A 22,422-nucleotide genomic window follows, 5' to 3' on the forward strand; every position below is an offset into this window, starting at 1 on the left:
TCCTTGAGATACACAACTGCACTTCCCCATCAAAATGTGTATCTCGAAGGAATCACATATCCCAAGGTGTGTAAATCTATGATTTCCAAATTTGTCGGACAGGATAATTTATTGAGTTTGGCACGAGGTGTAGTCAATTATCACGATTCAAGAAAAAACCTTTCAAGTATTTGATGGACAACGTTCAAATCAGTGGATGGAAATCATCAGTCTGTCATACTGACTTTTGATATCTTTGTATCAAACATGATTAGCTTGGTGGGTCAACCTTTCGAACAAGCAAACGATACATAAGGTTTTTCTTTTTTAAATTATTTCATGATAAATTATTTTTCCTACTGGGCAGACCTATCTGTTGAAATTTTTTTACAAAAACTCCACTACTTTATCAAGTTTGTTACCGGACAAGCCTTTACTTTATGAGTCAGGCTAGCACGACTATATAGAAAGATTTTAAAAATAAATCTTTTTTCAGCTTGATCAAAGTGTTGAGAATGAATGACTACCGAAACTCTCAAATTTAGATCTAAAATTCAACAGTGAAAATTAACTTTGTTTCTCGATTTTGTTATTTCAAAATTCTAAGAATTTTTTTCATCAGATCATGTTTTGGGCACCACAAATTTATGCGGTTAAGATCCACTCCAACTCCAACGTATGTTGAGTAACAAATTAACTCATCAATGTGATTGTTTTGACGTGGATCTCCACTTCAAGGTTTTGGGTAACCAACTTGATAATAAAGTAGGGTTGGGAGGTAACAAACTTCATAAAGTTAGGTTCTTGGAGTTGTCAGAACTCCACGGGAGTTTTTGTAATAAAATTGCAACAGTTGGGTCTACAGTGTAAATCTCTCTTTTTTCTAATATGGATGGAAACCCAAACTGCACTAATCGATTACCCATTCTGTATGTATAATTGGAAACTAAGAGGACCGGCTAAACAAATAGCATTTGTGTACGTTTTTGGTGATAATAGATAGGTTAACTCGGAATATGGCAAAAATTCAAGTTTTCTTAGATTTTGGATTCAGAAATCCACTTAAAAATTTGGCCAAATATCCGTTAAACGAGAAATATGTGGCATATGTTTTATTTCAACAATTGATAAGATCATTTTTTTCCAGGGTACAAGAATGGGAAGCTTGATCGATTATGATATTTTACCACGTAGTGAAACCTCTGAAACATTTCCCAGCATATACAGCTTGTCTTATTTAGGGACAGTTTTAGTTTGTATAGATTTCGCCGACGGTAATAAATTGCAGTACAACAGTATGTATGGCAGAGATCCATTGAGGTCAGAATATCAGCATTGCAGTTCTACATTCAAGATTGAAGCATAACTTCAGATGAAAGCAGAAGCATGATCTAAATCTCACCAACTTCTTGATAACTTTAGAGTGGAAACCCCTACTTTAGGCTGGTCTCATTGTTTCGCTTCAAGAAGGATAGAAGAGTAGGGGGCAACATTATATGTCCCTCCAATGCCTGGGACACCTTCCGGAACGAAATCGTTAGGAGATTCAAGATTAGTGTCTACCTGCAAAATTCAACATCACCCATGGCTACTTACATGACACGCCGAAATAGAAAAAGAGGAGAGAGAGATTTTATAATGTTCATGACAACCTAAGCCTATTAAAGACATGCTATTCCAAAAAAAACAAAAGGAAGAAAAAAAGAAGGAAGCATACCACTCGAGACCAGTTTCTTTTGGACGGAGGTGAGGGAATTATAGCTTTAACATAAAAATCATGTGCATTGAATGCAATGTAGATATCACTCACATGATTACTGTCATGGATCCTGCAATAAGATAAACGATGTCTATAAGACCTTCCAATGAAGCAAATTCACTTTTCCTTTTCTTTCTTTTTTCCTTTTTTTTTTTTTTTTTCCAAAAGTGGAATGTAAAGACACTTGATTTCTGTCTATTTTATTATCTTGTTTTTATCAATTAAGTAATATTAGTGTATATCTGATCACTTGGACACATTTACTACATAGTACGAAAACAAACTATTATAGAAAATCAACAAATTCATATCCTAAAGGGATTTGACATTACTTTCAGACTGGCTGTCAACCTGACACAATCCTCCTTTACCGGGATTGGAGATGACAATACAAACCTAATGCTCATACAGACACCACAATTGGATAACATGAACAAAATCGATCATTAATGAAACTGGGAGTATCCTATATAATTTGGACACAGAAAAATGTTACTTGCAATCATCAAAATCCAAATTTCACATCCACAACTATTTGGGGTCAGCTGTACAAACCCCTTTCTTCTATTCCTTTCTATCCAGGGTTACCTCCTCTATTTGAAGCACACACCTCAAAATCAATTCTCATCACCTCGATCAATGCTCTCATTAGCCTTTCGACTCCTCATTTTACGGCCTTCAACCTAAACCAGGGCACTCATTGGTTCCATCAATGGCCTTCATTATATGTAGCTAAACAATCACATGGACAAGTGTTGGTGGTAGACATGTCTGTGTCCAAATTGCATGAGATGGTTCTAATTCTACAGATATGGACAATGAGCTACGTAACTTGGACATGGATGAATTTGGTGTCAAAGTAACCCCCCAAATGCCTTACAGGTTTAACATCAGTTTAATTTTGAGACAATAGTAGAACTTAGAAAACATTATTAGGCATGTATTTCTAGTAGAAATGAAAATCAGGTAATTATATTATCAGTTACATAGAAAAAAATTAAATCATATTAACTCAAACATTGGTCTCTAAATTCAATAAATAAAAAAGGAAGAAACCGAAACTACAACCATGTTGACGAGTGCCAAGCAAATGCCCCTAATATTGAATTAAACTTAAATTTCTATCATTTCTGAAAAATGGAGTATCACATTCACATTGATGGTGATGGTGAACTGGTGATAACAAGTGATTGACAAAACTGTTAAGAATTAATTACATGGCACTACTTCAACGCAAAAACAAAATTTGAAAGCAAACAAAGAATATGATCAGTAAGAAAAATATAATTTTACTTGAGAAACAGGATTTTTTCCTTACGTAAATGCAAGAAACTTGCTCTCATAGTTGTCCCAATTGTCCTCATGCCAAGTGATATCCTTCTGCATGAATTAAAAGATTAGAATTATTTCATACTTATGCAATAACCGGTAAGTAAATGAGTCTAAAATTCTGGGTGATAAACAAATTAACGGCCTTCTGGTATGTCAAGATTGCTAGAACCAGTGTTCCCAGTAAAATGGCAGTGTGTCATAGGTTGTAGATCACATGTGTCGCACAGCAGTTATGGCTACAGTAGGGAGAACATTAGTCATGATGCAATCATACATTTTCTTGGCTATAGGTTTAAGATAGAAATGATAAGATATCCCATCATATTATCCATCCTTGCCCTTATTATAATTTTTCTATAAAAGCAAATCCTGTTTTCTGTGGTTCACCGAATCCATTACTCCAACACCTGTAACCGTATCAATGCAACATAGTTTAACAAAGAAAAACAACTTTCGAGAATCTTTATATGCAATTAAAGATCTAGAACACCTACAATTTCTATGAAAAATTAAAGAGGCCTTATATACTACCATCAGTTACTGCAATATTAAAACAATAAAACTGAAAGAATCAAGTGTCAATATATAGAAGGTGAATGAGATTTACTTTGTCAAGAAATTTGTCTTGTCCAAATACAAAGTGGTTTCGGCGAAACTTTATCATCTCTGCAAAGAACCTATATTGACTACTTTTCCTGGCATCCAGCTGTTTGTGTAGAAAATATGAATCATTAGTTGGTACTACTACATTTAGATAAAAAGAAGAAAGAAACAGAACATCATATTACCTGTCTCCACTGGAAATTATTTATACCAGCATCATGTCCATAACTATTGTTATTCCCATAACGTGTATGACCGTATTCATCTCCCATTAGCATCATTGGTGTTCCCTATGTAAATGGCATTGTGCACAAGCACACAGTCAATAGCTTCAAATGAATAGTTATTCAGTCATGAACAAATTTTTTGATGATAATGATATACTATTTTAAGCCAAATGAATATGTCAGATAGAGATACCTGGGAGATCATTAATGCCAAATGAAAGTTTTTCATTTGACGAGAGCGTAGAGCTTTGACGTTATTATCAGAAGTTTTTCCTGTTAAGAATAGATAGAATGAATGACAGCCATTTCTTAGTGTAAGAAAATAATTTAACTAAAATTGGAGAGAGAGAGAGTAGATCTAATGAGTTACACAGGAAAAATGAGTAGGTAATGGAAAAGAGGTCAAAAGGGAAAAGGAAAAATATGGAAGGTTGAATTCCCTATAAAGCTACAAGCTGTGTTCTTTTACCAGATCTAACTTTGTACTTTGGAACATTTATCTGACATGTTTAATGCAAGAACTTTCGTACCAATTTGATGAAAAGCATAATCATCGTTGAATTATCCAAAATGAGTCATCTGGTGTAGGAAGCACTGAGACCACAACTTATGGAGGGAACTCTAGTACCAATTTTGATGTAAAATGGAGTGCAAACTTTTACTACAGAAAATAGGTGAGGAAAATGTAACCAACACGCACCAAAATATATGGTTGGACGAGGAATTTAGTCAACTTTCTAAAAATTCGAATTTACACAAATCCAATATATGGTTTAAGAGATACTGCAAATATATTGAGAGCCTATTGCCCAATTAGTGGAATCGAATAACATTTAGAGAGGAATCATCAATGTGATTCCATGTTCCACAGAGGCTCAGACCACTATAGTTCAAGGGCCCATTGTGGACCCAATAGCTTGTGCTGCATCAATGTTCCTCCAAAATTTTCTTTTTTCCCTCCTAAAACACTAAAACTTCAAACAGTAAACACATGTTTTAGAATCATGTTCCAAAGGCTCGAAACAAAGAAGAGGACAACAAAAAGTAGAAAATTATGGACCTTACCTTCATAACCACAATTCCAACTAAAATTATCATTGCATCCATCATTGCCACCTTCTCCATTAGCATCATTGTGCTACCAAAACACCAATCAAAATTTAAAAAAGAATAAACTTTGCAAGGCTTGGTTTAAAAAATATCTTTGAAGAAATTGCTCTAAAACTGCAAGAATACCTTGAAATTGTAAGAAACAAGGTCATGCAGTGTAAATCCATCATGTGCAACGACAAAATTGACACTATGGTAAGGCTTGCGCTTGTTTACCTATACCATTAAATTAACATATTAGGAACCATATCCACAAGTTGAATTCACAACAATTGGTAAGATTGACGTTTATTAATAATTAACAATAAAGAAACACAATTTATGGTCATGAAAGACCAACAGGTGAAGCTTTTGTGTGAACTGGCTATAGAATGAAAAAAGGAATATAGATACCATATTTATAGTGGAGAAACAGTATATCACTGTGCTTTCATGCCAAATTGTTTGTTGACTTCAATAATAATTACCGAAATGAAATCATGAAAAATAAGTTTCACCGTATGAAAGTGAAAAAACAAACAATGAGAGGTAAATACCACAATTACTGATAACTTGAGAAATCTCAATGGTCTTTTGGATACCCGAAAAAAATTTCCTCACTACTAAGAGTACAAATCCTAATTTCCTTGGGCATCTGGGCGATGATGCCCATAATACAACTTTGAAAAAGAAGGCACTAATACCATACAAACTGAAGCACAATAACATAAACTACCCCACATTGTGCACGTGCACACCCACATAGAGGACTTGCTTGGATGGAATCAGGGAAAAAAGTGTGTTTGGAAAGCTCCCATCTTGTACTTCATTTGGGGGGGGGGGGGGGGGGGGGGGTGTTTTCTCTCTTATCAACGTTTGCCCTATTTCGATATGTACCGTTGGGTCCAGAACCTGCCCATTTGTGGCCTCATTAAGGATTTTTGAACCATGGAGTTTCACTTAGGTATCAAGCATTGATGTTTAGTGATGATTGTATGTTATGATGGGGCCTCAACCAGGGGCGGAGCCAGGATTTTCTTTTGGGGGCGCAAACTATATTTAATGGTAAGGTTTTAGAGTTCGAAGATGACTTATTTTGGGGAGAAAATTCAAAGGGTGGCATTTATGTCATTTCACATTAGCATATGAGAGAATATCCAAGTCAAGAGGACAATGTCTTCTGTTTACAAAAATAGGCATTTCATGTTCACCAAAATGCCTGCACACCCCCCTTGACCCCAGTCTTCTACAATAGACTAATGCAAAATGACCTCATTACCCTCATCTCCAACGTGAAACCAAGAACCCTCTGATTTCTATTAGCAATCGGTCATCTTCAACCTTTTAGGTAAGATTTAGCTTTCAACCTTAAGTTTAATCTACTTTAATTTTCAAATCTAAGAACAATATAGGATTTTTTAGGTAGACGATGATGAGATTTTTAATGTTGATAGAAAATACTAGTATTTCATACAAGAGATTTAGGTGATGTTCAAAACGATGGATAGAAGATGAAGTTAAATAAATTAAAATTAATTTACTATGAGGTAGAAGACTTTGAAGATATCTAGTTAGGAACAAAAATTAAGGATTTTTTGTCACTAGTTGAAAATAAGGATGTTTTGGGTTTTTTTCTTAGTATAAAAATGAAGAACAAGGTCAAGGGAGGAGGGCATGTCATTAGTTTGAAAACCATGGGTATCTCATACATTAACCAATTTAATAGAGGGCTGCCTAAATCACCCAAAAATTTTGAAAAGGTGGGGGACAACTGACAACAAAGTCAAAACGAGGCATGTCATCAGTTGGATAACAGGTGGGGTATAACAAATATTGGTGTCTAAATAAATGAGAAAATGGAAGGGGGAAAAAAACTGAACGGGGGAGGTGGTAACCCGGTCAGAGGGGGCATTTAAACTAGTTATAGAAATACCACAGCTCATGAAACTAGTATGACAATACAAATCTTACTTTGTATAGGTCAGCAGATCCAGCCACACGAGTTGCGAAATTTCCCTTCATTCCTGAGTCACCCTATCAATATGGACACATCAAGTCAAATTAGTTTAAACACACATAATAACGTAAAAAAACGTGAAAAGTTGATATTTTCAATCAAGGAACCACATTTTGAAAGTTTGACAGTTTTTTATCAAGCAACATGATTGCATCCGATATAATATTGCAAAACAAAAGGTAATGAGGATGATTATGGTTGTAACTTTTAAATAAAACAGGTTGTAATTTTTGTTTGTATTTTAATTTTGGATGGCTCAAGAAAAAGTAGAATTTCAACTAGGATTCGTGTTGCAACACACCCCTATATTTACAATAAGGCATACATGATGATTTCAGGTACAGTTCCTGTGCTTAGGATTCAATTTAAATCATGTAAAACAAATGTGTGTATAACATCTCATTCAAAAGAAATCATCCTTTACCAAAGTCGATAAATCTCAAATTATACAGAAACGTGGGCATAGAATCAACCCTGGTCAATCAAATTAATCATGATTAATCAATATGCATGTATACGATATCTACACCAACTGAAACTTAGGCTTTACAAATGTCTTGTATGCCTAAGTTAAGAACTGCGTGCTTAAATTAAACCATGGCATTTCAAACCAGTCATGTTAACCTTTACCAATGTCTAGTGTGTCTCAATATCTTATGAGGTAACTTGCTAGTATGTCTTAGTTTCTCCTACTCCATTTTTTGTTATGCGTGTTAAGTTTATCTGGAATGATCAATTTTCCATGTTGTATGATACGATACGAAGAAATAGATGTGAACCTCTAAGGATTGAAGCCATCAAATAATTATAAATAACACAGTTGTTTATGGGCATCACCTTTATGAAACGTCTAACATCATCACGATATATCCCATTCCATTCAGCCCACCTGCATGATAGAAATCTAATAAACAATGGATGCAAGGGTTCTTAAAACAGTCTGAATAAAAATGAATGAGCTTATCACCTTTGCATGGCTTCCAACAAACAATGCACTGCTAAAGTTATGCTAACTCTCAAATCTAATTGAGTCAGTTAAATTGCTGTTGTCATTTTTCAGGAAACCTCAAAACATAGGATCTAAATGATCCACGGCTATTCTCATTTTGAATTATCCTATATTCAATAATGTTATCATATGTATCCAAAGGCCTAAATTGTGAACAATTTTTTTTAAGTATCAAGTTGTGTACAATTCTACCTCTAGGTACTCTACACTCTAGTTATATAACAAGGGCATGGTGGTATCGGAATTTTTGGACATATGTATGCATGCATGTTCATAGACATGCAGAGGGAAATGCCACTCCCAGCCCAGAATCAAAAGTTAGCATGGTTCCTGTTTTCTTGGTCAAAGTTGGCCTTTATGTTTCAACCTTGAAAACAAGAAGGAAATTTTCAGTTATTTCAAATTTTTGGAAGTTATTCCTTCATCTTTGTTTGAATCATACACCAAATCTGGTTCTCTTCCCAAATCAATGGGGGCTATTATTAAATTAGCATTGTTATTGTGAGGTCCCCTAGAAAGATTTTAACTGCCAAAAGCAAAATGGCAACCACTATACATGGCTAAGGTAGAAGCCATTGACAGACGAGAGATGTATAACAAAAGTAATGGTGCAGAAAAAAGTATTGTACTTTAGACTTCAGGACCACATGTCTAGTTCGTCTATGCTATGGAAAATGTTTTGTTGTGAGTATCAAAATGTTTCCTTGTGTATCCTTTTTCCAGTGTTTTCTTGTGTAACGTACCATATCATCAATTAATAGAGAGACAATCAAAGAGACTGGCACTCAGCAATACAGTTCAATACAAGCTAATACAATAGGGATACTCCTCACTCCATCCCCAGGTTCCACACCCTAACTCGGAAAAACGACAAGTTATTAACCGAAACAGACCACCATCTATCTATATTTTTAACATGCTTAAGTCAAAACCTCCACTAAATATTAGTCTTAACATAATTGAACTGGTCACGTTAACAAATTTTACATTATTGTAGTGTCATAGTTTCTACAGTAGAAGTTCAAAAGAAACCCCACCCAATACTGACAAAAATTTCAACTTGATTGAATAACAGAGCCTTTTAGTAAATGTTGCACTATTGTTAGTGTAATCTTTATACAATAAATAAGCAATCCATCACACTGTTTTGCATATAAACAAATATAACTATTAATATGTGTTAATAGACAGGTTCCAGTTGTGCCGAATCTGACTGCCCGAGGCCGGTCCTGGAATAGCCAGGCAGAAGCCTGGCCAGCCATCATGTGTAAATATTCAGGCCAAAGCCTAACCCAGGACTAGGTTTGTAGGCCTGTATACTACAGCCCAAGACCAAGCCCATAGCAGGCTGGGCCCAAAAGACCATTAGTCCTAGAAGCTCTGAAGATGTAATAACAACCAATTGTGCAAGTGACCATTTCAAAAGGATATAAATATAATAATGAAAAAAGCATTGTCAACATCAACACAACAAAGTTGCCTTATTCCAACTATTTGGGGTAAGCACAATCAATTATGTTTTTCCATTCATATAAATAAAAGAATAAAAATAACATATAGATTATGAAAATCAAAATTCAATAAAAATTACCGGTCCCAATTTGGAAATCTTCCCACAAGATAAAGACCCCCACAATCCCAAGGCTCTGCAATTATTTTGCATCTTGATAAAATAGCATCTTTGGCAATCGCCTGTTACATTAAGTAATAATAAGGTAAATGTGAAGGTAACTTAACAAACTTCCAAATGACCAGCAATTTATCAACAAATAGCACAACCAATTGCCAAGATCTTCACTGGCATACCAACAGCCCAACTAATAATAATGTTACGTATGAATGCGTTGGTACATACACAGGCAAATAAATTCTGACATGCATGAATGAGGGCACTGGCATTGATGCAATGCATATGTAATTTCAATTTCAGTAAGCAAAGACTGATGTACGACACCCTTATTATATTTAAAGATTACATGTGTACTCTACTGTAGTAGAAAAACCAAAGGATGATACATATGGGCAGCAAACAAACTGAACAATGAAGGGGAAAAAAAAACAATGACAACCTTAAATTGGAATGTTTTATGAAACGACAATTTATCTCAAAATTATTCTAAAACCAACAAAAAAAAAAAACGTAGAATTCATTATCAGCAAATGATCTAATGTTTTATGTTTTCCAACATCCAAAGACCCCTAAACTCCAAATTAAAGGTTTCTACAAGGAGATACTGAAACTTCTAATATAAAAGATACGATTGGATTTAAATTTTCCAACATCAAATGAGGATAAGAAAATCATTAACTCACCTTATGACTTATCTTCTCTTAAAAAGCATTTGATATTATTTTCTAGGAAATGTTGAGCTTGATATTATTATGTTTCCCACTTTCTTGACCTTTTTTGAGCGCTGAAACCAAAATTCAGCCGGACTTTTTCTGTACCATATGTCTGGCATTTGTCAAATTGCTACTATGGCCTGACCTTCAGTTTCAGGTTAAGTGATAATGGTTGAACTCATGGATATGATTTGTAATGAATGGTACCATACAATACCCATTTGTAATAAGAGTAGCAGAGGCAAGTTACTTCTCATATGGAAATTTATTTAAAGAGAAAGAATTACATTTTTCCTTGAAGAAACACGTAGTTCCACAATTTGTCCTTCAAATTTCAAAAGCTCTCGGTACTCACAATTAGATTATAAATGATAAAATTATAAGCTTACCTTGATAAGGGGGGGAGCACCAAGTGGAGAACCATCTGTTCCTCGACAAAGGACACTTGCAAGGTCAAAGCGAAATCCATCCACATGATAATCAATGACCCTTCCGTAGGTCAAAAGAAGACACATGAAAATATTTTAGAATTAAAAAAAGGAGCATAGGATGCAAAAACCGTTCACCAAAAATAGAATAGAATGAACAATTTTTTTGGGAAATCAAGCTAATTGCAGAAGAAATTCAGTAAGAGAAAATAAAGGATAGACATACTTTTCTGTGGCAACTACCAGCAAAAGAACCTACTTAAAAAAAAAAACTACCAGCAAAGGAAAAGAAAAAATCTTAAGTTTTAGTTTGAAAAAAAAAAAGGTCCCTTCTAGAGATATTTGCACAGTATTTAAAAACAACCAGACTCTTATTCCTAAAACAAATCTTACTGTCTTAAATGGAATCCTCCACTCCATCGTAGGTCAAAGTTAACTAAATTAATCCACTAATAGATAAGTAGCCCCAATTACTGAATTCCTAACACAACCTTGACATGCTTTACTATTAATTTCAAAAACAGACGTGCCCAAAAAACCACTCACGGTTTTTCAAACATTGCAACTATAAAATAGTACTCTAGTACCGAAAATTTAGGCCCAGGGCAGAAACCTCTCACAGTAACCATGTCCAAAAACCAGTCAACCATTCCTGAATCAAGCAAACTAAGTCCGACCTGAAATTTGGAATTGCAAACATTAATCCCAGAACCTTAATCCACTGAATATACTAATGGATGTATATGGGTCCGACTGCAATTTGTTGAAGTCAAGGCAGAAGTTGAGACTCAAGGAGCTGTTCTCTTTATTCAGTTCTTGCCATAGTTTTTGACATTGTATTTTTGTGTATGATTTTCATAATAGAGACAATACAATTAGGATTCAATGGGCCTCTAGCCATCTGGAACAGACTGATCACCATGCGAATCCAAATCTGTCTGTCTTTGATGAGAAGTTGAGACTCAAGGAGCTGTTCGCTTACATGAAAATGTTCGTTCCCAAAATTATGTACACTATTACTAAACTTTATATACCAAGAAATCATGTTTCATTTGAAGTAAAGGTCTAGATACCTAAAAAATAATTAATGTGGTATTGCACTAGTGAACAGAAAATTTCAAGCTGTTCTAATGATATCATCAGATCATTTTCAATTATTTAGAGCTATTCTAACTTAAAAATATATCATACATCTGGAAGTCAATTATAAGAGATTAGAGAAGAAAACCCTTGAATGTCCATACCAGTGTCTCAAACTGTCAAGTATAAGTTCCATGACCACAGGATGGTTGCAGTTTAATGTATTTCCTGGATACCAGAAGAAATGCAGTTCATTTGAAATATTTATGGTATAGTTTAGATCATCATTGGATTAGAAATAAGCAAGAATGGAGCTATCTCAATTCTGCCACAAAGCAGTAACACAATTTTACTGCCTGGCCCAATTTGGAAAATATAGAAAAGCTAGGAAGAGCAAAGATGAACAAGTTACCAACAATAAGGCATTTTCTATTGCTTTTTTTTATTCCCCTTCGATGTTTTGCATTCTTAAAGTATTCCAAGATAAAATAAAAGAAGAAATTTGAGAGGATAGGTCACCCTATTAAGAACTCAATGCAGCAGAAATTTGGAATGATACCAGTCTTACTCCTCAAAGCACTTCGTGTTTAAATATAATTACAAAATTTATAAAATGGTTGGTCTGCACATGTCAATCTTTTTGGTAAGCTCAACCTACAATAATCACATTAGTACTCCTACCACCATCTAAAAACTCTAGTAAAGCAATTAAAATGATGCAGATGGATAAGCATCAGTTTGTCAATAATAAAAGAATGCCAGGAACAAGTAAAAGATTTAGTGAGTACATGGGCGAACTATACGTCAACATAAATGTGAAGTATAATAAATCACCTTGAAATTTCTCCAATCAATAAAATGGCTGTCAACCTCTATACACTTAGGCTCATTTAAAAAAGGGTTTTGATGTATTGAACAAGTATTGTCTCCATATGGAGAACTGGGAAGGATAGATGGATAAGAAGATCTGAGGAATCGCTCACAATTTTGCCACGTTACCAATATGGCTCTATATTCTGCTTCAGCTTTTGACTTTGAAACAGTGTCCTGCTTCTTATTCTCCCAAGATATAAGAGAAACCAATCATGCCGTCAACACCAAAGATAAAAGTGGGTGAATATAGTAAATCCCTCCCGGATGTCCCTAAAATTTATCAAATAATATGATGACGAGCATACAAGTAAGAGAGTCTAAGAGCAGTAAAAAAAATGATTAACAATGTGGAGCATGAAATATATTAGGATGGGTTACAGTGAAATGTGTAGCACACTGGCCCTCCAACTCAGTGATAAGGAGTAGGATTGTGAGACCTTCAACTTCTACTTATGACCTTGTAGCAGAACATCCCCCAGTCAGGGATGAACAAGGTTTGATTTGGTCATGCTCAGACAGTCTTGTCATCTTGTATCCAGAGAACCATACTTAAGTGAGTAGGTTATTATGGCTGGAACGTGAAGGAAAAGACTTAAACCTTGGTATACACTTCAACTGATTGATATGGACAGGGAAGAATTTCCTCAGCTTGGAAAATAGATCCCATCAAGCAGTCACCACAGGCACAGGCTAGTTTGTGGCTAGTGGAAAAAATGTAGGCAGGGACTCAACAGTTTGTTTGGCACAGGATTTTTTGTTTTGTAATCGTTGTCAGGTTGTTCCGGCTAGAGTGCATAGGAGCACTCTGGAGTTCTTTTGCATCCTTATTAGAACTTCAAACCCTTGTGAAAGCATTGATCAGGATCCAACATCAAACATCGATCTCTAATGATATATTTTAATTAAATACACTTTTCATCAGTTAACATGATAATCCTTTGTTGACTTAAAATATCCCCACAAGTGGTTTAGGAAATCAAATCCCATGAAATATCTTAGTTCATATGGATGCATCATGTTAAATTGTTTATAGTAATTCCTATATTTGAATATCAAATGATCATAGAGACTACGCTAAAAGTTGGGTCCGATTAGGATCACTTTTGAACTTTTCAAACCAAAAAAGAAAACAAGATGCTTATTTCAACACATACCCTTCTTCTAATGAAAAACGTAAGCAGCACTAGAGGTACGGTGCCAGAATAGTCACTAAGTCAAGGTTCAGGGAATAAGTCAGTAAGGGAAAATTCTAGAAAAAAGGAGGGTAGGTGGGAGATAGGATTAGGGTTGTGTAATTGTTCCAACGTAGTGATGCTTTCATTATATCATCAAATCTTTGTATTAAACACCAATAATAAATCACCAAACCCCATATTGATACCATCCATACATCCCATAAAGGTAACCACAGTCATGAATCCAATTTAGGATTCATCAACCAATTGAGATCATCCTCTCTTATTGGGAAGGCTAAAATTTTGTCTAGGCTGACATACCCCAGATTACTAAACAATACCAGTAGTCCCCCTTTGTTTCTGATTTAATCAAGAAGACTGCAATTTTATCGTGAAGTTCCTAAAAGTTCCAACTTATTGAAAAAGTTGCTATTTACATCCTTTTAAAACAAACCCCGATTACTTGAAGTAATTACAATAATTCCAATCAGTATGTTCATCATCTTATCAAAAGAAGCATATGTTTCTTTATAATATAACTAATACTATGAACCACGATTACAACCCAATAAATTATTGAAAGGGATGTAAAAAAAATCAATTCAAGGAAGATAAGTAGAAATTACCACAGCCAGAGAAATTAAGCAATTGACCATTGTTGTTGGGATCCACCATGTAATAAACCTGTAAATTGATTAGTAGGAAAGATATCATTTAGAAGTAAAGCTAACAAACCAACAAAACTCGTACATAAATTGTAATAAAATTCTTAAATAGATGAATTTGCACGTCCCCCGACCTCCACTAACACCAAAATGCATACCACTTAAGGATATACAAAATAAGAAAATATCATTAAGGTTTAGCAGGACAGTTCTCATGACTACCATATAAAGTACTAAGTACCATCCAATATTCAAAAAACGACATACATCAAAGCCTAACCATTGCTTTGTGTAGATTTCCATTTAAAATTGGCCAGAGTCAAGATTTAGATTTCAAGTAAAACCCTACAACTAATTTTTGTCAACATTCTAAAAAACCCAAGGAATGCCAAAACTGCAGCTTACTACTCAAACCGACTATTATTCTTGTTAGATTTATAGGATTTTTATTTATTTAGGATGGAAGCCCCACAAGGAGTTTCCATGGCATAGGAGTGGTCTACTATTCAAATAAAAAATTATCCTTGTTGGATTTATTGGATTTTCCTTTGGTATAATTATCTATGTTGGTACAGAGTGGTTCCTTATGCCAAGGCCGTTTTCATTACTTGTTAGTAGTTCGAAGCACAATACAAAGGCGTTTAGTTGCCTATCAAAAAAAATATATGAAGGCCTTTAGTCCGATCCATTCATGGAAAAAGGCTCGAGGCCAATGCTAGTAGCAAGTTTATGACATAAAATCTCAACAAGAGTATCCACAGCATGAGAAAGAGAGAGATTTCCTTGAAAAGGAAAGCTTCGTGTGAGAATGAGACTGAGAGGGATTCCATCCCTCATGTTATAAATCATTATTGTCATTAAGGCCTTATCCGAAAATTTTGGGGTTGTTGAAGAAATCATGTTCCGCTATTCAATTTTATGTAAAGAGTCTTATATCAATTCAATTGTGTTCATATCCAAAAAGGACGACGAGATGGCCCTCAAAGAAACAATAAATTTAGCTCCTTCCCTTACAAACCAAATCTCTTCTAAAAATAAATGCACAAGCACCATGGACAAAAATTAACAAATGAATGCAGAAATCACCTTATTATCAATGCCACGAAAAGAAGTAGTATAAGGGTGGACATCATCAGCTTCATTAGTATGGTTATAGACAACATCCAAGATGACCTGTAGTGAACAATAATAACAATAGTACATCAATGTCTCACAAAAGCACGGCACCAAGTATTTTAGAAATGAAAAAAAGATGGAGAATAAACCAACTGATGTAACTCAAATAACTAAAGAGATATACAACCTACCTCAATTCCAGCATCATGCAATGCTTTCACCATTTGTTTAAACTCCAAAGAAGCAGCCAGAGGCCCCCCACCAGAACTAGCATAACGACTCATAGGAGCAAAGAAATTTATCGTAGAATAGCCCCATGTATTGATCTTGAAGATTTCAAAGTTCAATAGCATGAAAAGTATGAATTCTTGAATAAGATCACTTGAGAATGTAAGAAATGAGAAATCACAAATAGTCATGCATACTAGTATATTCAAACTCATTCAAAACCAGAAAATGCAAAGAGCAATAAATACATGAAACAAGGAAGACTTTTTCGAACCACCACCTTATTGTATGTACACAGTGATAACATATCAAACTATATTTTATGACCAAACATTTATTAAGTGCGGAAATCAAAGTGTAGTTTGCTTAGGCTCTATGGATTTTCTATCATATAGGAAACAAACAGATATCAGAAATAAACAAATAGAGCTTCTATTGGCACCAAAACTTTTACTTATACACACCAATTTCTAAAATTATTTATCACACCCCAATGAAAGATTAAAACACACCATTCAAACATTATAACAGTTTGACTCAAATTATTATCTCAACATTACAAAACATTATAACACTCGTTTCAAACAATTTCAAGAGTTGTCTACAATTATGATTAGTCTCATATAAAATCTGAAATCCAAAAAATAGAAATCTAGCAAAAAAAAAAACAAGAGAACTTTTATTGGCACCTCAACTTTTACTTATTCTCAACCATTCACTCATTTTCTTTATTTTGGTGTAATAAGCAAAAGTTGGGGTGACAATGGTAGCTCTCTAAATTAAAGAGATCTAATTTAATTTTTCTGCAACCTCAGTGATTAGGAAAGGAAAAAAAATCAGTGTTCAAACAGGCCCAGATTATTGCATCAAGAAAAATGGAGGAAAAAAGAGAACTGGTAAGGACAATGCCAAAAATTATATAAACCTCATTTGACATGCAATTTCTTAATGTGGAACACTATTACTAATACTAACATAAGGAACATATGAATGTAAGGAAAAATGATCAACGTTACCATGTGATCTCTTGGGTTTGGATACCTCTGAAACTCCAATTCATCAAACTCAAAAACAGGCAACAGTTCCACCGCATTGATTCCGAGCTCCAGAAGATGTGGGATCTTAACAAGAATAAAAGACAGAATGTTGGTAGATAGGTTCATCAAATAGATTAATAAAGAATGCCCACTATGGTATAACATATTTTTTCCTCTAACTATAACCATTGTCTATCTTCCAAGTACATATATATATATTCAAAGAACTGTTTTAGGAATGGTTCCTAGTTTGGAAGGAATTCCCAGATTGAAAAAATAACAGATTTACAAAGTAATAGGTTAAACAACAATTGTGATGGAATTGTGAACAAAAACAATTTGATACATTTTGGGGTCTTTTCACACACCACAAGCATATGGTAATTTTGCATGTACAACTGTTTTACCTTCTTAAATCTAGTCACTGATAACTAATGGTATCTTTTCCTCTCTTTTTTGGTATCTCTGCAGTGGACATTCCCGGTCATTCAGATCAAACTTTCTTAACAGAAAAAATATTATAACTATTCAAGAATGTGAAGCATAGACCAGTCGAACATTGCAAGGTACATGGTCCACACTCTAAAGTCTAGACGCTAGAGAGAGACATACATTGGCTATGGGGAAGCTAATTTTTTTCGATCTGTGTAGTTGATCAACATATATCAGCTGAAATATGCCGATGTGTCCAATTCAAAATACTACCGAAGACAAAACATACCAACATGGACCCACTGTCACATATGCTACCCACGATGCAGATCGTGACTTTGAGCCACATCATAGCTCTATGTGTAATAAACCCATATGAGTCTAGTACTACATTTATTCCATGCATGATTAATGAACATTAATCCATCAGAGTCTTAGATATGTGCGTTAGAATTTACCACTTGCCAAGAGCCTTGTGTTCCAGATGGCTGTTTGGTAGTATAACGAGCACAAATTGTGTAACCATGTTTGTTTTATTACACCCTAAAATAGCAATGCATGTTTTTGTATGTTTCCACAGACTTCCCCGGCATGTTTCCCCTTCTGGAGGGATCTAAACTTAGATTGACACCAACATCTAAAACCTTGTACAGGATTCAACTCAGAAAACTCCCTTAACCCCCTCCACATCGCACAATCACAAATTAAAAATAAAATAAAATAAGATTTACAAACCTATTTATTTTGCTTATTCTAAAAAGGAAAAAAGATCTTGAAACTTCAGGTTGAAAGTTGTGCAATTCATCTTGAGTGTAACCAGAACTTGTGCATATATAGATCAAGATCATAAAATGAAGAGCAGGCCCCTACTACCTCAGATTTTTCTTTTTTTAGAATTAAGGGAAAATGCTTAAGCAATTTATTTACTGTCAGTTTGTCATTCAGATTAACCCAAGAAGCCATTACCTTCTCAATCACACCAAGGTAACTCCCACGTATGTTTTGATCGAGCCCACTCGAATTGTCAGCAGTAAATGCACGAACATTCATTTCATATATAACAAGATCTTTCTGCACTAACAACAACAAAAGGAAAAAAAACGGAGATCAGAATATGACAAAGGTATACATATAAAAGGCATACCTAACAGAAACACGGGGTGCAAGACGAGGCTCCCAATACTGACGCCAAACATTTAAATGACAGTATAATCAATAATGATTTTGCTGCTCACAAAATGGAACCCGGAGAATAATTGGTATATTAACAGACATTAATAGATGATATTAGAGCCGTAATCCTTTAAAAAAAATGAGAGAGAGAGAGAGAGAGATTTGGTCTGTCCCAAGGAAGGAAATGTCCTTTTTTATCTGATCTAAAACAGAAAAAGGAAAGAAAAGAAAAGAAAAAAAGAAACGTCCTTTTTGTAGAGATATTAAAGAAACCTATTAGGTTTACCTCCGGAATATTTGGTTGCTTGTAGTTGTTTCCCCAGTCAAAAGGCAAACTTGTAAAATCATATGTTCCAAGAAATTTAGACATCTTGTGGCTAACATCTCCAAAAATTCTGCGACCCTCAACTAGTTTTGCATAAGGATCTAAAAGTATGATACTGCTATCAAACCGATGCCCTTGCTTCCATCCCCGAGGTCCATCAATGCGATAGCCATAAAGAACACCATCTCTAGGCAGATCCTGCATTTTTCAAATAATATGGCATAGAACAATAAGCAAGTGAAAGTTCACGAAAAATGCATCCTCAGCCACATTGAGAATAGCCCGTATCATTGAAATGCATATATGGCCTCAGTACCAAGGAACTGTAAAAGTAAATCCATGAAACATTATCATTTGTGAAACTGACAGAATTGGAAACTAAAATAACAATTAACTAAGGAAAAAAAATTACCAGTTAGCAATCAAAGCCTTGGAGAGCTTCTAAAACATTGGAAAGATATCTATATTGAAGCAACGGTTTCAAAGAAGGCATGGCTTTAGATATAATCGAATGGACAAACAGGATTCATTCAACATACACCATATGATAAAGGTGAACATAAGCACCCGAAGAACAACCAAAACAGTGGGGAAAACTTGATGATATAAGATGGATGTTCAAGCAAGTGATTTCCACAGATCAAATATTGAAGATATTTTTGACCGCTAAACTGCTTATAGATAGCATAAACAGACATTAGATGAAGAAGATCAGGACATTTATTTGCATTATTACCAAACATGGATGAAGATGAAAAAAGGGATGTCATCGTCTTCTTAAGGCTTTTAATCAAAAGGGAAACATTCTACAAGCTAAAATTTTGAAAGTACATGAATTACAATCTAAAAATAATCCAAGTCACAACTCATGTGGAGAAAACCATTGATGGGATCTTACAAATAATATTAGCAAAAAAATGAAAGAGACAACAATAAAAGTTCCACTTAATTCCCTGTTTAGTGCAAGGAAAGAGACCCACGTACACGAAGAAGATAGAAATGAAGTACGTCAGTTTACATCAAAACCTAATATCAAGAATACCTCCACACATATGTGCCATATGTCTCCTGTCTTATTGATGCTAGGATCCAATGTTAGCTCCACCATTCCAGAATCTAGTTCCTCATGATTTCCCCTAAGAAGAATATCTTTATGAGATAAATCCAAGTATCACATTGCAAGGTACAATATTCAATATTTATATAACTACAGAACACACCAACAACTAGTTTAAAACATTAACCATACCAATACAATTAAAGTACACATTAAGAGTGTTTTTAAAATAATTTTAGGCTAACACCTCAAGGCGCATCTCAAGACGTGGCTCATTATTAATACCCTAAAGCTCAAGGAAAAAATGTGAAACAGTTGAGGCCCGCCTTAGAGCCAGAAGTGTAGCCTCAATGCATGGCAGGATTGAGGTGCATGCCTTAGACCAACCAGTATCCAATGGGCATGGCCTTAGTGTGAGGCATTACTGAGGCGTACACATTTTTCCCAAGTCATACTCCTCACACATTAAATTTTTTCTTTTCTTTTTCACTACTCATTTATATAATTATATATTAACAGTATTTTATGTTTCCTTCCTCTCTTATCTTGTTCTTCTTGTCTTTGTTTTCTTCTATTTTTTTCTTGTTGCTAGCAAGAAACATAATTGGAGCATTTTGAAATAATTTCTTTTGATAGGTTTAAGTGTGAAGGCGGAGTTTTGATCCACGGTTTGTGGTAATACTACACACAAATTTATATTCTTATAAATTTGAGTATAAGATAGTAATACATGCAAAGAAAATTGTTGAATTGATTTCATTCATAAACAAATTTTTCTAGCATTTTTCATCAAATTCATAAATAAATTTCTGTAGCATTAATTTTGGATGACTTAAGATCATAACTTACCCAATAATTGTGGAGAAAGAAATGTTGGCATGATCAAAGATTACATTTCTCACTATTTCATATGGGGATTTCCCACATGTTCAGTCTATGTAGTGTGCACAATTTGGGCATCTAAACACATTGTGAATGGTCACATACAATTGGGTAGCTTCCGAATTTTTATGGAGTACAAGCGTGGGCACAACTCATACACATTATAGAACTCCTTTAGAAACTTTCGAGCATAATTCTTTCACTCTCAGACTTAGAATTCAAACCTCCTTTCAAAGAATATAAAGGGGAAAATGTTGTCACCTCTCTGGAATTGTTAAGCAAAGTGTGACTGCAGAGGCATGCCGGGAAAATAGAGAGAAATTAATCCCATTTTCTACTTCCGAAGCACCAAGTGGAAATGCCTGTCCTGGAGAGACTTTGAATGGTCCGCTGATCTCAGACATTTCTGGGGCCTCTTCCTAATGTTACAAACAGTAATACTAAATCAAACATGCTTGTAGATCATAAAAATGTTTCCCACTCGACAATAACATTAGAAACAGCAATCGATTTTACTTGATAGTAATTAACAAAGTTATTAAAATTTAAAAGTACCTCGAGCACACTTTCTTGAGCACGACGATTGTAAACACCTGTAATCTTACGGTTGATTCGATCACTTTCTCTAACCTAAGCCAAGAATTAGATTACGAAATTCAAACAACTGGAAAACGAAAGAATGGATGTGAAACAGCCAGGCACATATGTACCTGGAAATATATGCAATTGCCATTGTAAAAGGTAGAGATCATGCCTTACTAATAAATGTTTGTTCGTTACTGCCAAACACAGATTTCTTACTTGATCTCAATCTGTAAATATATTAAGAAATAACCACACGAAAAAAAAAAAGGATCACACACTCGGAGAACTTGTTAAATTTCAAATCCAGATAAAATTTACCTCAGTGTAAAGAGGCGAAAACCTTCAATCGAAGCACAACGAGTAGGGTTTCTCGAAGATAATGGAGCAAGCTTGGTCTTCGAATCGCAGAAATGTGAGTTGAGGTGGAGCATCTGTGTTCCATATTGCGAGTAAAGCAGAGCATCCATGAAGTAAGAAGAAGAACGAAGCAGAACCAGAACCAGCTACGCTTTTGAAAGGCTCAGAGAGATTGACTGATTTAGCGAGAATAAAAGTGCCTTTTGACGCTATCGTGATCTTCTTGCGGAAACGTAGCGCGCCCTTTTTGGCTTGCCACGTGAAGATGTATATGAGGAGGGGCTTCGTGTGTGGACACGTGTACGGGCGGACAAAAAAATATCGCTAACCGTCCAAACAGGGGACGAATTAAATATCTCTTGCAAGTTCTTTCTGTGTCCCCCACGACAGATCCATTTTCGCTTCGTTCTTCATTCATATTTCCCGTCGTTTTCGCGTCGCGATTTATCTTTGGCAATCGAAACTGACTCGAGCGATTCAAAATCATTGAACTGTCCATGTTGACTCGAAGGAGTTCTCAGAGTTAAAACACTGGGATTTTAAGATAGAGATGGCAACGGATTGGATTTGGGTCGACTTTACCTTAACCCGGTTCCAGTCCGGATTAATATTACACCCCGACCCGACATGGGTATAAATTTGTTAATCCTT

The 22,422-nt window shown here is 34.9% G+C and overlaps 1 protein-coding gene across 1 annotated transcript; it reads right to left on the bottom strand.

Annotated features, from left to right (window-relative positions):
* Positions 1–1,064: 1,064 nt before the first annotated feature.
* Positions 1,065–22,111, bottom strand: ISA3 (isoamylase 3). Its single transcript, XM_086438028.1, has 24 exons — positions 21,733–22,111; positions 21,584–21,641; positions 21,385–21,459; positions 21,091–21,248; positions 19,933–20,026; positions 18,852–19,088; positions 18,359–18,463; positions 16,940–17,044; positions 15,887–16,021; positions 15,666–15,752; positions 14,541–14,598; positions 12,031–12,094; positions 10,748–10,847; positions 9,607–9,707; positions 7,844–7,895; positions 6,961–7,023; positions 5,137–5,226; positions 4,966–5,038; positions 4,094–4,173; positions 3,859–3,963; positions 3,678–3,776; positions 3,057–3,118; positions 1,697–1,808; positions 1,065–1,542 (listed from the first exon to the last, which is right to left on the bottom strand). The coding sequence occupies exons 1-24, from the start codon at positions 21,879–21,881 to the stop codon at positions 1,429–1,431; spliced, it is 2,376 nt and encodes a 791-aa protein (XP_086294154.1). The 5' UTR covers positions 21,882–22,111; the 3' UTR covers positions 1,065–1,428.
* Between the last annotated feature and the right edge of the window lie 311 nt (positions 22,112–22,422).

This window comes from Akebia trifoliata, chromosome 4, assembly GCF_017979445.1.
Source record: "Akebia trifoliata isolate Shusen 1 chromosome 4, ASM1797944v1, whole genome shotgun sequence".
Lineage (NCBI taxonomy): Eukaryota > Viridiplantae > Streptophyta > Magnoliopsida > Ranunculales > Lardizabalaceae > Akebia > Akebia trifoliata.